We start from the raw sequence: 17,609 nt of genomic DNA on the forward strand, positions 1-17,609 counted from the left end.
CCTGACAGATACATAGTGATATATCCTGCAGATTATTACACCACTGACCTCTCTACAGATCTGCAGAACATTGCTCCTCCTCCTGACAGATACATAGTGATATATCCTGCAGATTATTACACCACTGACCTCTCTACAGATCTGCATAACATTGCTCCTCCACCTCCTGACAGATACATAGTGATATATTCTGCAGATTATTACACCACTGACCTCTCTACAGATCTGCAGAACATCGCTCCTCCACCTCCTGACAGATACATAGTGATATATCCTGCAGATTATTACACCACTGACCTCTCTACAGATCTGCAGAACATCGCTCCTCTACCTCCTGACAGATCCATAGTGATATATCCTGCAGATTATTACACCACTGACCTCTCTACAGATCTGCAGAACATCGCTCCTCTACCTCCTGACAGATACATAGTGATATATCCTGCAGATTATTACACCACTGACCTCTCTACAGATCTGCAGAACATTGCTCCTCTACCCCCTGACAGATACATAGTGATATATCCTGCAGATTATTACACCACTGACCTCTACAGATCTGCAGAACATTGCTCCTCTACCTCCTGACAGATACATAGTGATATATCCTGCAGATTATTACACCACTGTCCTCTCTACAGATCTGCAGAACATTGCTCCTCTACCTCCTGACAGATACATAGTGATATATCCTGCAGATTATTACACCACTGTCCTCTCTACAGATCTGCAGAACATTGCTCCTCTACCTCCTGACAGATACATAGTGATATATCCTGCAGATTATTACACCACTGACCTCTCTACAGATCTGCAGAACATCGCTCCTCTACCTCCTGACAGATACATAGTGATATATCCTGCAGATTATTACACCACTGACCTCTCTACAGATCTGCAGAACATTGCTCCTCTACCTCCTGACAGATACATAGTGATATATCCTGCAGATTATTACACCACTGACCTCTCTACAGATCTGCAGAGCATTGCTCCTCTACCTCATGACAGATACATAGTGATATATCCTGCAGATTATTACACCACTGTCCTCTCTACAGATCTGCAGAACATTGCTCCTCTACCTCCTGACAGATACATAGTGATATATCCTGCAGATTATTACACCACTGACCTCTCTACAGATCTGCAGAACATCGCTCCTCTACCTCCTGACAGATACATAGTGATATATCCTGCAGATTATTACACCACTGACCTCTCTACAGATCTGCAGAACATCGCTCCTCTACCTCCTGACAGATACATAGTGATATATCCTGCAGATTATTACACCACTGACCTCTCTACAGATCTGCAGAACATTGCTCCTCTACCTCCTGACAGATACATAGTGATATATCCTGCAGATTATTACACCACTGACCTCTCTACAGATCTGCAGAACATTGCTCCTCCACCTCCTGACAGATACATAGTGATATATCCTGCAGATTATTACACCACTGACCTCTCTACAGATCTGCAGAACATTGCTCCTCCACCTCCTGACAGATACATAGTGATATATCCTGCAGATTATTACACCACTGACCTCTACAGATCTGCAGAACATTGCTCCTCTACCTCCTGACAGATACATAGTGATATATTCTGCAGATTATTACACCACTGACCTCTCTACAGATCTGCAGAACATTGCTCCTCTACCTCCTGACAGGTACATAGTGATATATCCTGCAGATTATTACACCACTGACCTCTCTACAGATCTGCAGAACATTGCTCCTCTACCTCCTGACAGATACATACTGATATATCCTGCAGATTATTACACCACTGACCTCTCCACAGATCTGCAGAACATTGCTCCTCTACCTCCTGACAGATACATAGTGATATATCCTGCAGATTATTACACCACTGACCTCTCTACAGATCTGCAGAACATCGCTCCTCCACCTCCTGACAGATACATAGTGATATATCCTGCAGATTATTACACCACTGACCTCTCTACATATCTGCAGAACATCGCTCCTCTACCTCCTGACAGATACATAGTGATATATCCTGCAGATTATTACACCACTGACCTCTCTACAGATCTGCAGAACATTGCTCCTCCACCTCCTGACAGATACATAGTGATATATCCTGCAGATTATTACACCACTGACCTCTACAGATCTGCAGAACATTGCTCCTCCACCTCCTGACAGATACATAGTGATATATCCTGAGAACATCGCTCCTCTACCTCCTGACAGATACATAGTGATATATCCTGCAGATTATTACACCACTGACCTCTCTACAGATCTGCAGAACATTGCTCCTCCACCTCCTGACAGATACATAGTGATATATCCTGCAGATTATTACACCACTGACCTCTACAGATCTGCAGAACATTGCTCCTCCACCTCCTGACAGATACATAGTGATATATCCTGCAGATTATTACACCACTGACCTCTCTACAGATCTGCAGAACATTGCTCCTCTACCTCCTGACAGATACATAGTGATATATCCTGCAGATTATTACACCACTGACCTCTACAGATCTGCAGAACATTGCTCCTCTACCTCCTGACAGATACATAGTGATATATTCTGCAGATTATTACACCACTGACCTCTCTACAGATCTGCAGAACATTGCTCCTCTACCTCCTGACAGGTACATAGTGATATATCCTGCAGATTATTACACCACTGACCTCTCTACAGATCTGCAGAACATTGCTCCTCTACCTCCTGACAGATACATACTGATATATCCTGCAGATTATTACACCACTGACCTCTCCACAGATCTGCAGAACATTGCTCCTCTACCTCCTGACAGATACATAGTGATATATCCTGCAGATTATTACACCACTGACCTCTCTACAGATCTGCAGAACATCGCTCCTCCACCTCCTGACAGATACATAGTGATATATCCTGCAGATTATTACACCACTGACCTCTCTACATATCTGCAGAACATCGCTCCTCTACCTCCTGACAGATACATAGTGATATATCCTGCAGATTATTACACCACTGACCTCTCTACAGATCTGCAGAACATTGCTCCTCCACCTCCTGACAGATACATAGTGATATATCCTGCAGATTATTACACCACTGACCTCTACAGATCTGCAGAACATTGCTCCTCCACCTCCTGACAGATACATAGTGATATATCCTGAGAACATCGCTCCTCTACCTCCTGACAGATACATAGTGATATATCCTGCAGATTATTACACCACTGACCTCTCTACAGATCTGCAGAACATTGCTCCTCCACCTCCTGACAGATACATAGTGATATATCCTGCAGATTATTACACCACTGACCTCTACAGATCTGCAGAACATTGCTCCTCCACCTCCTGACAGATACATAGTGATATATCCTGCAGATTATTACACCACTGACCTCTCTACAGATCTGCAGAACATCGCTCCTCTACCTCCTGACAGATACATAGTGATATATCCTGCAGATTATTACACCACTGACCTCTCTACAGATCTGCAGAACATCGCTCCTCTACCTCCTGACAGACACATAGTGATATATCCTGCAGATTATGACACCACTGACCTCTACAGATCTGCAGAACATCGCTCCTCCACCTCCTGACAGATACATAGTGATATATCCTGCAGATTATTACACCACTGACCTCCCTACAGATCTGCAGAACATTGCTCCTCTACCTCCTGACAGATACATAGTGATATATCCTGCAGATTATTACACCACTGACCTCTCTACAGATCTGCAGAACATTGCTCCTCTACCTCCTGACAGATACATAGTGATATATACTACAGATTATTACACCACTGACCTCTCTACAGATCTGCAGAACATTGCTCCTCTACCTCCTGACAGATACATAGTGATATATCCTGCAGATTATTACACCACTGACCTCTCTACAGATCTGCAGAACATTGCTCCTCTACCTCCTGACAGATACATAGTGATATATCCTGCAGATTATTACACCACTGACCTCTCTACAGATCTGCAGAACATTGCTCCTCCACCTCCTGACAGATACATAGTGATATATCCTGCAGATTATTACACCCCTGACCTCTCTACAGATCTGCAGAACATCGCTCCTCCACCTCCTGACAGATACATAGTGATATATCCTGCAGATTATTACACCACTGACCTCTCTACAGATCTGCAGAACATTGCTCCTCCACCTCCTGACAGATACATAGTGATATATCCTGCAGATTATTACACCACTGACCTCTCTACAGATCTGCAGAACATCGCTCCTCTACCTCCTGACAGATACATAGTGATATATACTACAGATTATTACACCACTGACCTCTCTACAGATCTGCAGAACATTGCTCCTCTACCTCCTGACAGATACATAGTGATATATCCTGCAGATTATTACACCACAGACCTCTCTACAGATCTGCAGAACATTGCTCCTCTACCCCGACAGATACATAGTGATATATCCTGCAGATTATTACACCACTGACCTCTCTAGTGATCTGCAGAACATTGCTCCTCCACCTCCTGACAGATACATAGTGATATATCCTGCAGATTATTACACCACTGACCTCTACAGATCTGCAGAACATCGCTCCTCCACCTCCTGATACATAGTGATATATCCTGCAGATTATTACACCACTGACCCCTCTACAGATCTGCAGAACATCGCTCCTCTACCTCCTGACAGATACATAGTGATATATCCTGCAGATTATTACACCACTGACCTCTCTACAGATCTGCAGAACATCGCTCCTCCACCTCCTGACAGATACATAGTGATATATCCTGCAGATTATTACACCACTGACCTCTCTACAGATCTGCAGAACATCGCTCCTCCACCTCCTGACAGATACATAGGGATATACCCTGCAGATTATTTACACCACTGACCTCTCTACAGATCTGCAGAACATTGCTCCTCTACCTCCTGACAGATACATAGTGATATATCCTGCAGATTATTACACCACTGACCTCTCTACAGATCTGCAGAACATTGCTCCTCTACCTCCTGACATATACATAGTGATATATCCTGCAGATTATTACACCACTGTCCTCTCTAGAGATCTGCAGAACATTGCTCCTCCACCGCCTGACAGATACATAGTGATATATCCTGCAGATTATTACACCACTGACCTCTCTACAGATCTGCAGAACATTGCTCCTCTACCTCCTGACAGACACATAGTGATATATCCTGCAGATTATTACACCACTGACCTCTCTACAGATCTGCAGAACATTGCTCCTCTACCTCCTGACAGATACATAGTGATATACCCTGCAGATTATTACACCACTGACCTCTCTACAGATCTGCAGAACATTGCTCCTCTATCTCCTGACAGACACATAGCGAAATATCCTGCAGATTATTACACCACTGACCTCTCTACAGATCTGCAGAACATTGCTCCTCTACCTCCTGACAGATACATAGTGATATATACTACAGATTATTACACCACTGACCTCTCTACATCTGCAGAACATTGCACCTCTACCTCCTGACAGATACATAGTGATATATCCTGCAGATTATTACACCACTGACCTCTCTACAGATCTGCAGAACATTGCTCCTCTACCTCCTGACAGATACATAGTGATATATCCTGCAGATTATTACACCACTGACCTCTCTACAGAACATTGCTCCTCCACCTCCTGACAGATACATAGTGATATATCCTGCAGATTATTACACCACTGACCTCTCTACAGATCTGCAGAACATTGCTCCTCTACCTCCTGACAGATACATAGTGATATATCCTGCAGATTATTACACCACTGACCTCTCTACAGATCTGCAGAACATTGCTCCTCTACCTCCTGACAGATACATAGTGATATATCCTGCAGATTATTACACCACTAACCTCTCTACAGATCTGCAGAACATTGCTCCTCTACCTCCTGACAGATACATAGTGATATATCCTGCAGATTATTACACCACTGACCTCTCTACAGATCTGCAGAACATTGCTCCTCCACCTCCTGACAGATACATAGTGATATATCCTGCAGATTATTACACCACTGACCCCTCTACAGATCTGCAGAACATTGCTCCTCCACCTCCTGACAGATACATAGTGATATATCCTGCAGATTATTACACCACTGACCTCTCTAGAGATCTGCAGAACATCGCTCCTCCACCTCCTGACAGATACATAGTGATATATCCTGCAGATTATTACACCACTGACCTCTCCACAGATCTGCAGAACATTGCTCCTCCACCTCCCGACAGATACATAGTGATATATCCTGCAGATTATTACACCACTGACCTCTCTGCAGACTATTGCGCCTCCTTCATACTCACCCACATGACCAGGGAGGTGACGCTGCGTCCGGCCCAGTCAAACAGGTTGAAAAGCAGAAAACACGACACTGGGATGAAATACTTTGCTGTAGAGGAGAGAGGACGGCACACAGTGATGCGGAGGGCGGAGCGAGGGTCCCGGGGCAATGTCGGGGGTCGTCACTACCACAGACTGCGCTGGAGGTGATAACAGATTGCAGTAGCGCAGCCCGTCTGTTCTCCCGGGAGGTGGAGTTGTGGGGTAACTTTGTTACTTACCCCACTGGGAGTCGCCGGCCACGGTTGACTTGACATCGGCGGTGACAGACGGGAATATCCCAATGGTGACGGTGAAGACGAGGCAGACGGACAGCGCCAGCACCCAGATCTGGAGGCGACAATCACCGGAGGGTTTCACGTTTTTCGTATTTTGAGGCGTTTTTCAGTATTTTAGGCCGGATGTAGAATAGGCGGCCGCCGGGCGAGCAGTGGGGAGGGGCTTGCGGGAAGGGGCGTGGCCAGCAGCAATTACCTTCTTCAGGATGTGGATGATTGATGGTTTCTCGGTCGTCCGGACTCCGGACTCCTCAACGCGGTCACCTGGGGGGGGCAGGAATTATATACAGGCCGACCCCTCCCCTGTATGACGGCAGAACCTCCCCCGCCCCCGCTCACCCTTCTGCAGCAGGTCTTTCCGCAGCTCCACGTGGTCCGGGACGTTCTTCGCCGCTTCGTCTTTCAGATTCTCCACGGTGTAAAACTGGTAAAATTCCTGCAATGAACGCGACATGAATATCGGAGCGGGCGACCCCTCCCCCGCACCCGCTGCTGCAAATCAAACTGAAGAGATCGGCAGCTTTCTAACAGACTCCCTGATCTCTGCTTGCTGCCAGTGAATGGAAATATTCAGAGAAGCTGAGAACTGGTCCTGGCCTCGTTGGAGATAGTACAGGGGAGCAGCGGCAGTACGGGGGAGGGGGCTGCACGGACCACGTATTTATAACACGGAGCTGCTCATATTCTTGTTACACACTGAGGGAGAGATCCTGCAGTGTAAAGCATCATCACCCACAGAAGAGTTTACTGCACCCCACAGACTGATACATTGTAACGACAGGAGAGAGAAAATGAGGCCCAGACTCTGAACCAGCTGCAGCTCCTCCTTTTAACACCGGGACATTATAACGATCTCGCCTGATCCAGGATCGGCTCATCCTCCACCTCCAATTTCCAGACTCACCAGTTTATTAAGAGCCAAGTAAGAGATGAGGGCGAGGAGGACGACCGCACAGGCGGCGACGAAATAGCCAAACGCACTGTCCTCCAGCGCGGAGCCGCCTGCAAAACACGGAGACCGGCAGGTTATAATACAACACCCGCGGGAGGGGCATCCGGATCATCAACAACACCCGCGGGAGGGGGAGGGGCAGCCAGATCATCAATAACACCCGCGGGAGGGGGAGGGGCAGCCGGATCATCAATAACACCCGCGGGAGGGGGAGGGGCAGCCGGATTATATGGGGGAGGGGCAGCCGGATTATATGGGGGAGGGGCAGCCGGATTATATGGGGGAGGGGCAGCCGGATTATATGGGGGAGGGGCAGCCGGATTATATGGGGGAGGGGCTATCACAGTCTTTATGTTACTTACTGGCCAAAGCGCAAATCATAGCGAAAGCTGCAAATGTCCCGGCCAAACCCTGACCGCTCATTATCGGAGCCGTGTAACTTGCTGGGAAGAGCGCGGCCAATCCAAAGAGACTGCCCTGGAGGAGAGCGCCAAATGCTGAGGAGCAGAAAACACGAGAGCGACGTCAGAGAGAGAGAGAGAGAGAGAGACAGCGCGAGAGAGAGAGAGAGAGAGAGAGAGAGAGAGAGAGACAGTGCGAGAGAGAGAGAGAGAGAGACAGCACGAGTGGGAGAGAGAGACAGCGCGCGAGAGAGAGAGAGAGAGAGAGACAGCGCGAGAGAGAGAGAGAGAGAGAGAGAGAGAGAGAGACAGCGCGAGAGAGAGAGAGAGAGAGAGAGAGAGACAGCGCGAGAGAGAGAGAGAGAGAGAGAGAGAGACAGCGCGAGAGAGAGAGAGAGACAGCGCGAGAGAGAGAGAGACAGTGCGAGAGAGAGAGAGACAGTGCGAGAGAGAGACAGCACGAGTGGGAGAGAGAGACAGCGCGAGAGAGAGACAGCACGAGTGGGAGAGAGAGACAGCACGAGAGAGAGAGAGAGACAGCGCGAGAGGGAGAGAGAGAGAGACAGCGCGAGAGGGAGAGAGAGACAGCGCGAGAGGGGGAGAGAGACAGCGCGAGAGGGGGAGAGAGACAGCGCGAGAGGGAGAGAGAGAGAGAGAGAGAGAGAGAGAGACAGTGCGAGAGAGAGAGAGAGAGAGAGACAGCACGAGTGGGAGAGAGAGACAGCGCGAGAGAGAGAGAGAGAGAGAGACAGCACGAGTGGGAGAGAGAGACAGCGCGAGAGAGAGAGAGAGAGAGAGAGACAGCGCGAGAGAGAGAGAGAGAGAGAGACAGCGCGAGAGAGAGAGAGACAGTGCGAGAGAGAGAGAGACAGTGCGAGAGAGAGACAGCACGAGTGGGAGAGAGAGACAGCACGAGTGGGAGAGACAGCACGAGTGGGAGAGAGAGACAGCACGAGAGAGAGAGAGAGACAGCGCGAGAGGGGGAGAGAGACAGCGCGAGAGGGAGAGAGAGAGAGACAGCGCGAGAGGGAGAGAGAGACAGCGCGAGAGGGGGAGAGAGAGAGACAGCGCGAGAGAGAGAGAGAGAGAGAGACAGCACGAGTGGGAGAGAGAGACAGCGCGAGAGAGAGAGAGAGAGAGAGAGAGACAGCGCGAGAGAGAGAGAGAGAGAGACAGCGCGAGAGAGAGAGAGAGAGAGACAGCGCGAGAGAGAGAGAGAGACAGCGCGAGAGAGAGAGAGAGAGAGAGACAGCGCGAGAGAGAGAGAGAGACAGCGCGAGAGAGAGAGAGAGACAGCGCGAGAGAGAGAGAGACAGTGCGAGAGAGAGACAGCACGAGTGGGAGAGAGAGACAGCACGAGTGGGAGAGACAGCACGAGTGGGAGAGAGAGACAGCACGAGAGAGAGAGAGAGACAGCGCGAGAGGGGGAGAGAGACAGCGCGAGAGGGAGAGAGAGAGAGACAGCGCGAGAGGGAGAGAGAGACAGCGCGAGAGGGGGAGAGAGAGAGACAGCGCGAGAGAGAGAGAGAGAGAGAGACAGCACGAGTGGGAGAGAGAGACAGCGCGAGAGAGAGAGAGAGACAGCGCGAGAGAGAGAGAGAGAGACAGCGCGAGAGAGACAGCGCGAGAGAGAGAGAGAGACAGCGCGAGAGAGAGAGAGACAGTGCGAGAGAGAGAGAGACAGTGCGAGAGAGAGACAGCACGAGTGGGAGAGAGAGACAGCGCGAGAGAGAGACAGCACGAGTGGGAGAGAGAGACAGCACGAGAGAGAGAGAGAGACAGCGCGAGAGGGGGAGAGAGACAGCGCGAGAGGGAGAGAGAGAGAGAGACAGCGCGAGAGGGAGAGAGAGACAGCGCGAGAGGGGGAGAGAGACAGCGCGAGAGGGAGAGAGAGAGAGACAGCGGGAGAGGGAGAGAGAGAGAGAGACAGCGCGAGAGGGAGAGAGAGACAGCGCGAGAGAGAGAGAGACAGCGCGAGAGAGAGAGAGAGACAGCGCGAGAGAGAGAGAGAGACAGCGCGAGAGAGAGACAGCACGAGTGGGAGAGAGAGACAGCGCAGGGAGGGAGGGAGAGGGCAGCGCAGGGAGGGAGGGAGAGGCAGGGCAGGGAGGGAGGGAGAGGCAGCGCAGGGAGGGAGGGAGAGGCAGCGCAGGGAGGGTGGGAGAGGCAGCGCAGGGAGGGAGGGAGAGGCAGCGCAGGGAGGGAGGGAGAGGCAGCGCAGGGAGGGAGGGAGAGGCAGCGCAGGGAGGGAGGGAGAGGCAGCGCAGGGAGGGAGAGGCAGCGCAGGGAGGGAGGGGCGATTATTACTCACAGTTGATGAAAACGATTTTAATCATTGTTAAGGTGAAGAAAGTGATTGGGGAAAACTCGATCTTCACAAATATGGCGGTCAGCAGGAACACCAGGAAGATGGCGGCCAGGCTGCCGACAATGCGAATGTTTTGAGAGATTCTGGACAGAAAGAAAAAAAAAAAAAAAAAAGGAGAATCAGGAAGGAGACGTCGCAGACCCCACACGATATATCTATACGTAGCTCCATATAACCCCCCCCCCCCCCCCCCGGATCATTATATACGCCACCTGTATAATCTCACTCACCGACTGTGCAGGACGGAGTTCAGGCAGGTGAAGATGAGGAGGGGCAACATGGCGCAAAGTGTCATCACATTGTTAAACTTGCTCTGCAGCTGATTCCGCGCCGGCTCCAAAGATCTAAGTCCCGAGTCATGAACTTCTAACACAGACGAAACATTGAGGGGTGCGGAGTCATCGCCGTCACTGGGGGCCTGTCTGTCACTCGACGGCTCAGCCAGGCGGCTAGTGAAATACTGAGGAGAAGAAGAAGACAAACACTCGAGGAGACGGAGAGCGCTGCCATCAACCCACCCAACCCTTATGTATAACCCCCCAAGATCTCCATGTCATAGCGCTCCAGAGCTGCACTCACTATTCTGCTGGTGGAGTCACTGTGTACATACATTACATTACTTATCCTGTACTGATCCTGAGTTATATCCTGTATTATACTCCAGAGCTGTACTCACTATTCTGCTGGTGGAGTCACTGTGTACATACATTACATATCCTGTACGGATCCTGAGTTACATCCTGTATTATACTCCAGAGCTGCACTCGCTATTCTGCTGGTGGAGTCACTGTGTACATACATTACATATCCTGTACTGATCCTGAGTTACATCCTGTATTATACTCCAGAGCTGCACTCACTATTCTGCTGGTGGAGTCACTGTGTACATACATTACATTACTTATCCTGTACTGATCCTGAGTTACATCCTGTATTATACTCCAGAGCTGCACTCACTATTCTGCTGGTGAAGTCACTGTGTACATACATTACATTACTTATCCTGTACTGATCCTGAGTTATATCCTGTATTATACTCCAGAGCTGCACTCACTATTCTGCTGGTGGAGTCACTGTGTACATACATTACATTACTTATCCTGTACTGATCCTGAGTTACATCCTGTATTATACTCCAGAGCTGCACTCACTATTCTGCTGGTGGAGTCACTGTGTACATACATTACATTACTTATCCTGTACTGATCCTGAGTTATATCCTGTATTATACTCCAGAGCTGCACTCACTATTCTGCTGGTGGAGTCACTGTGTACATACATTATATTACTTATCCTGTACTGATCCTGAGTTACATCCTGTATTATACTCCAGAGCTGCACTCACTATTCTGCAGGTGGAGTCACTGTGTACATACATTACTTATCCTGTATTGATCCTGAGTTACATCCTGTATTATACTCCAGAGCTGCACTCACTATTCTGCTGGTGGAGTCACTGTGTACATACATTACATTACTTATCCTGTACTGATCCTGAGTTACATCCAGTATTATACTCCTGAGCTGCACTCACTATTCTGCTGGTGGAGTCACTGTGTACATACATTACATTACTTATCCTGTACTGATCCTGAGTTATATCCTGTATTATACTCCAGAGCTGTACTCACTATTCTGCTGGTGGAGTCACTGTGTACATACATTACATTACTTATCCTGTACTGATCCTGAGTTATATCCTGTATTATACTCCAGAGCTGCACTCACTATTCTGCTGGTGGAGTCACTGTGTACATACATTACTTATCCTGTACTGATCCTTAGTTACATCCTGTATTATACTCCAGAGCTGCCCTCACTATTCTGCTGGTGGGGTCACTGTGTACATATATTACATTACTTATCCTGTACTGATCCTGAGTTACATCCTGTATTATACTCCAGAGCTGCACTCACTATTCTGCTGGAGGAGTCACTGTGTACATACATTACTTATCCTGTACTGATCCTGAGTTACATCCTGTATTATACTCCAGAGCTGTACTCACTATTCTGCTGGTGGAGTCACTGTGTACATACATTACTTATCCTGTACTGATCCTGAGTTATATCCTGTATTATACTCCAGAGCTGCACTCACTATTCTGCTGGTGGAGTCACTGTGTACATACATTACATTACTTATCCTGTACTGATCCTGTCTGTAGGTGGAGATAACCTTTAAGCCCCGCCCTCTATATGATGATGTCACTGGCGCTCGGATGTGGTTATTAGGTGACAATGAGGTAAGAGACTGACCATAATTGGATTACGGGCTCAACAACAAACATTGTGGCCCTAAAGCTGTCTGGGGCCCCAATCAATGATCCTCCAGCTTCTCACTCACCATAGTCGCAGTCATGAAGAAATTCCACGGTAACAAAGTGCCGAGTCCAAGCATGAAGAATATCCACCAGACGCCATTGTACCTGCGGGGGAGGGGAGAGGGGTTAACAACGCCACCTCAAGACACAGGAAGACCCCTCTCCCTCCACCAAAAGGACCCATAGAAGAGATCTTGAGTCTATACAATGGGAATCCCGAATGTGGTGCGACTGCCCACCAGTCCTCACGTGTCCGCAACCAACATGAGAATACTCACCGGTCCCTAGGGGGCGCACTCATAGTCAGTCAGGATGTTGTTCTCTGAAAACTGAAAGCCTGCAAAGAAAAAAAAAAAAGTAAATATGAGGACTGGAGGTAGTCACAGCCCCGCCCCTAACCAGGGCTTACAAGTATTTAAAGGGGAATTCCACCAATCACATATCCCTAAGATTAGAATTATTTGCCCAATTTAACTTGAAAGGCTGGAGGCCTCCTCAGCGCCCCGGGTCAACCCCAGACATCGGCTTGGTCTTTGTGTTGATCGCTCAGTGTTAGTCAGTGACTACGAGTGACGTCTCCTGCACATTTATACTTAACAAACCTCCAGCAAAAAAACAGCCATTGAGCGTTGTCGAGGGATCGTTGTCGAGGGATGAGGGATCGTTGTCGAGGGATGAGGGATCGTTGTCGAGGGATGAGGGATCGTTGTCGAGGGATGAGGGATAGTTGTCGAGGGATGAGGGATCGTTGTCGAGGGATGAGGGATCGTTGTCGAGGGATCAGGGATCGTTGTCGAGGGATCAGGGATCGTTGTCGAGGGATCAGGGATCGTTGTCGAGGGATCAGGGATCGTTGTCGAGGGATCAGGGATCGTTGTCGAGGGATGAGGGATCGTTGTCGAGGGATCAGGGATCGTTGTCGAGGGATGAGGGATCGTTGTCGAGGGATGAGGGATCGTTGTCGAGGGATGAGGGATCGTTGTCGAGGGATGAGGGATCGTTGTCGAGGGATGAGGGATCGTTGTCGAGGGATCAGGGATCGTTGTCGAGGGATCAGGATCGTTGTCGAGGGATGAGGGATCGTTGTCGAGGGATGAGGGATCGTTGTCGAGGGATGAGGGATCGTTGTCGAGGGATCGTTGTCGAGGGATCGTTGTCGAGGGATCGTTGTCGAGGGATCGTTGTCGAGGGATCGTTGTCGAGGGATCGTTGTCGAGGGATGAGGGATCGTTGTCGAGGGATGAGGGATCGTTGTCGAGGGATGAGGGATCGTTGTCGAGGGATGAGGGATCGTTGTCGAGGGATCAGGGATCGTTGTCGAGGGATCAGGGATCGTTGTCGAGGGATCAGGGATCGTTGCCGAGGGATCAGGGATCGTTGCCGAGGGATCAGGGATCGTTGTCGAGGGATCAGGGATCGTTGTCGAGGGATCAGGGATCGTTGCCGAGGGATCAGGGATCGTTGCCGAGGGATCAGGGATCGTTGTCGAGGGATCAGGGATCGTTGTCGAGGGATCGTTGTCGAGGGATCAGGGATCGTTGTCGAGGGATGAGGGATCGTTGTCCAGGGATCAAGGATCATTGTCGAGGGATCGTGTCGGGGGTTCGGCGGAATGTTTTAGAATTTGCCAGTAAAATGAGAAAATATCGTCAACGAAGGGTTAAAGTTCCACAGACCCAAATATAATAATGAATATAATGTAATAAAGAGGAAAACATTATAACAGTCACCAGATTACAGTGTAACCCCCCACCATCAAATCATCACCCCAATCCCCCCACCATCAAATCATCACCCCAATCCCCCCCACCATCAAATCATCACCCCAATCCCCCCACCATCAAATTATCGCCCCAATCCCCCCACCATCAAATTATCGCCCCAATCCCCCCACCATCAAATCATCGCCCCAATCCCCCCACCATCAAATCATCGCCCCAATCCCCCCACCATCAAATTATCGCCCCAATCCCCCCACCATCAAATCATCGCCCCAATCCCCCCACCATCAAATTATCGCCCCAATCCCCCCACCATCAAATCATCACCCCAATCCCCCCACCCCCCACCATCAAATTATCGCCCCAATCCCCCCACCATCAAATTATCGCCCCAATCCCCCCACCATCAAATCATCGCCCCAATCCCCCCACCATCAAATCATCGCCCCAATCCCCCCACCATCAAATTATCGCCCCAATCCCCCCACCATCAAATCATCGCCCCAATCCCCCCACCATCAAATTATCGCCCCAATCCCCCCACCATCAAATCATCGCCCCAATCCCCCCACCATCAAATCATCGCCCCAATCCCCCCACCATCAAATCATCGCCCCAATCCCCCCACCATCAAATCATCGCCCCAATCCCCCCACCATCAAATCATCGCCCCAATCCCCCCACCATCTCACCTATACATCACCCCAACTCCCGTCATCTATACATCACCCCATCTCATCTATACATCACCCCATCTCCCCCATCTCATCTATACATCACCCCCAGCTCCCCCTCCCCTTCTCCATGGGGTGATGGTCTCATTTGTCAGCTGTACAAAGCCAATAAGGTGAGAACCGCTGCTCCGGAGGAACCTGAAAGTGGAAACAGTTCTATATTAAAGGAGCCCCGGCACGCATCGGGTTGTGGGGCCCCGGCTCGCATCGGGTTGTGGGGCGCCGGCACGCATCGGGTTGTGGGGCGCCGGCACGCATCGGGTTGTGGGGCGCCGGCACGCATCGGGTTGTGGGGCGAGGGCACGCATCGGGTTGTGGGGCGAGGGCACGCATCGGGTTGTGGGGCCCCAGCTCGCATCGGGTTGTGGGGCCCCGGCTCGCATCGGGTTGTGGGGCCCCGGCTCGCATCGGGTTGTGGGGCCCCGGCTCGCATCGGGTTGTGGGGCGCAGGCACGCATCGGGTTGTGGCCCCCGATTTCCCGTAGTGCTGGTTGTAGGACAAGATCTTCTGGTTTCCGTGTCGCACGCCATTGAGCCGACACTAGGAGAAGGGAAGGCCGCACAATCTCGTCTCCGCCATATTTGTTTCGCCGTGGGGTAAATTGTCACCAGAAGATTCCTCTCTGCAGCGGAGAACATCTCAACCCGATCAACTAGAGCAGCCAATCACAGAGCAGATTTTATGGTCCCCGAGATGTTGTAGAGATGAAAGCTGCGCTGTGATTGGTTGTTCATCTGTAGCGGATTACATAGGCCACGTGACTAGGCTGACATGAGGGGGGGGGGGGGTGTATGAAGGATGATGGGAGTCATTACCCAGGACCGGGGGGGGGGGGTCACTACTATAGAAGCAGCGAGACGTCCCCTGTGGGAGGCCCCGACACCAGAGGTCTCAGAGATCGAGTCCTGATCCTCCCAGAATACCCGCACGTCCCCGGGGGCCACAGTAACTTTCCACTCTCTGCCGCCCAGTAGTGAGAGCCGGGGCCCCGCAACCACAGCACAGGGGCCCTTCTTATGGGTGTGTGGAGATAGATGAGGGGCCCCACACCGGCAGCTGCGCCCTCCTGGAGTCCATCCATTCACTGAATAGTAAGGACTTGCGAGTCCCGGTCACCGCTGCACGTGTAATAGGGGGGACTGGTCTGCGCGCGGTCGGCTGACAGGGGAGAGGGACCGGATTTTTCGGTTCAGTGTCTGGGAGATCGCTAGGGGCGCGGTTACTACCAGAGGGAGCGCAGATATCGGCAGACAAGGGGTTAACCCCGCTGCGTCATAGAACTGATGTATAAATAGGGAAGACCGCGGCCAAAAACCGCTGCCGAGACCATGTGACCCGCGCCGTACAGGGAGCGCTAATACAACACGAGAGGGGTCCGATACAGGGGACTCCACCCAGAACGGGAGAAGTGGTACTGTGCAACATCAAGGTCCGAGACAGAGGACTCCACCCAGAACAGGAGAAGTGGTACTGTGCAACATCAAGGTCCGAGACAGAGGACTCCACCCAGAACAGGAGAAGTGGTACTGTGCAACATCAAGGTCCGACACAGAGGACTCCACCCAGAACAGGAGAAGTGGTACTGTGCAACATCAAGGTCCGAGACAGAGGACTCCACCCAGAACAGGAGAAGTGGTACTGTGCAACATCAAGGTCCGACACAGAGGACTCCACCCAGAACAGGAGAAGTGGTACTGTGCAACATCAAGGTCCGAGACAGAGGACTCCACCCAGAACGGGAGAAGTGGTACTGTGCAACATCAAGGTCCGACACAGGGGACTCCACCCAGAACGGGAGAAGTGGTACTGTGCAACATCAAGGTCCGAGACAGAGGACTCCACCCAGAACGGGAGAAGTGGTACTGTGCAACATCAAGGTCCGATACAGAGGACTCTACCCAGAACGGGAGAAGTGGTACTGTGCAACATCAAGGTCCGAGACAGAGGACTCCACCCAGAACGGGAGAAGTGGTACTGTGCGACATCAAGGTCCGAGACAGAGGACTCTACCCAGAACGGGAGAAGTGGTACTGTGCAACATCAAGGTCCGAGACAGAGGACTCCACCCAGAACGGGAGAAGTGGTACTGTGCAACATCAAGGTCCGAGACAGAGGACTCCACCCAGAACGGGAGAAGTGGTACTGTGCAACATCAAGGTCCGAGACAGAGGACTCCACCCAGAACGGGAGAAGTGGTACTGTGCGACATCAAGGTCCGAGACAGAGGACTCTACCCAGAACGGGAGAAGTGGTACTGTGCAACATCAAGGTCCGAGACAGAGGACTCCACCCAGAACGGGAGAAGTGGTACTGTGCAACATCAAGGTCCGAGACAGAGGACTCCACCCAGAACAGGAGAAGTGGTACTGTGCAACATCAAGGTCCGATACAGAGGACTCCACCCAGAACAGGAGAAGGTCCGACACAGAGGACT

The 17,609-nt window shown here is 50.5% G+C and overlaps 2 protein-coding genes across 2 annotated transcripts in view; one reads left to right on the forward strand and one right to left on the reverse strand.

The window, feature by feature from the left end:
* Window positions 1–13,061, reverse strand: part of LOC142700035 (equilibrative nucleoside transporter 1-like) — a 34,780-nt gene extending 21,719 nt beyond the window's left edge. The window contains exons 1-10 of the mRNA XM_075848089.1: window positions 12,998–13,061; window positions 12,743–12,824; window positions 10,626–10,855; window positions 10,339–10,478; window positions 7,989–8,123; window positions 7,579–7,676; window positions 7,014–7,110; window positions 6,871–6,938; window positions 6,618–6,726; window positions 6,360–6,445 (exon numbers count right to left, since the gene is read on the reverse strand). Of these exons, the coding sequence (XP_075704204.1) occupies window positions 6,360–6,445; window positions 6,618–6,726; window positions 6,871–6,938; window positions 7,014–7,110; window positions 7,579–7,676; window positions 7,989–8,123; window positions 10,339–10,478; window positions 10,626–10,855; window positions 12,743–12,824; window positions 12,998–13,020 (1,068 nt within the window). The 5' untranslated portion in view covers window positions 13,021–13,061. The remainder of the gene's footprint in view (window positions 1–6,359; window positions 6,446–6,617; window positions 6,727–6,870; window positions 6,939–7,013; window positions 7,111–7,578; window positions 7,677–7,988; window positions 8,124–10,338; window positions 10,479–10,625; window positions 10,856–12,742; window positions 12,825–12,997) is intronic.
* On the forward strand, window positions 8,523–10,055 carry LOC142700034 (uncharacterized; the record flags this gene model as incomplete). Its single annotated transcript, XM_075848088.1, has 3 exons — window positions 8,523–8,878; window positions 8,990–9,690; window positions 9,796–10,055. Coding segments are annotated over 3 exons (1,317 nt in total), but the record flags the coding sequence as incomplete, so codon positions are not given.
* Window positions 13,062–17,609: the final 4,548 nt, after the last annotated feature.

This window comes from Rhinoderma darwinii, unplaced genomic scaffold, assembly GCF_050947455.1.
Source record: "Rhinoderma darwinii isolate aRhiDar2 unplaced genomic scaffold, aRhiDar2.hap1 Scaffold_1775, whole genome shotgun sequence".
In the NCBI taxonomy this organism is placed as follows: domain Eukaryota; kingdom Metazoa; phylum Chordata; class Amphibia; order Anura; family Rhinodermatidae; genus Rhinoderma; species Rhinoderma darwinii.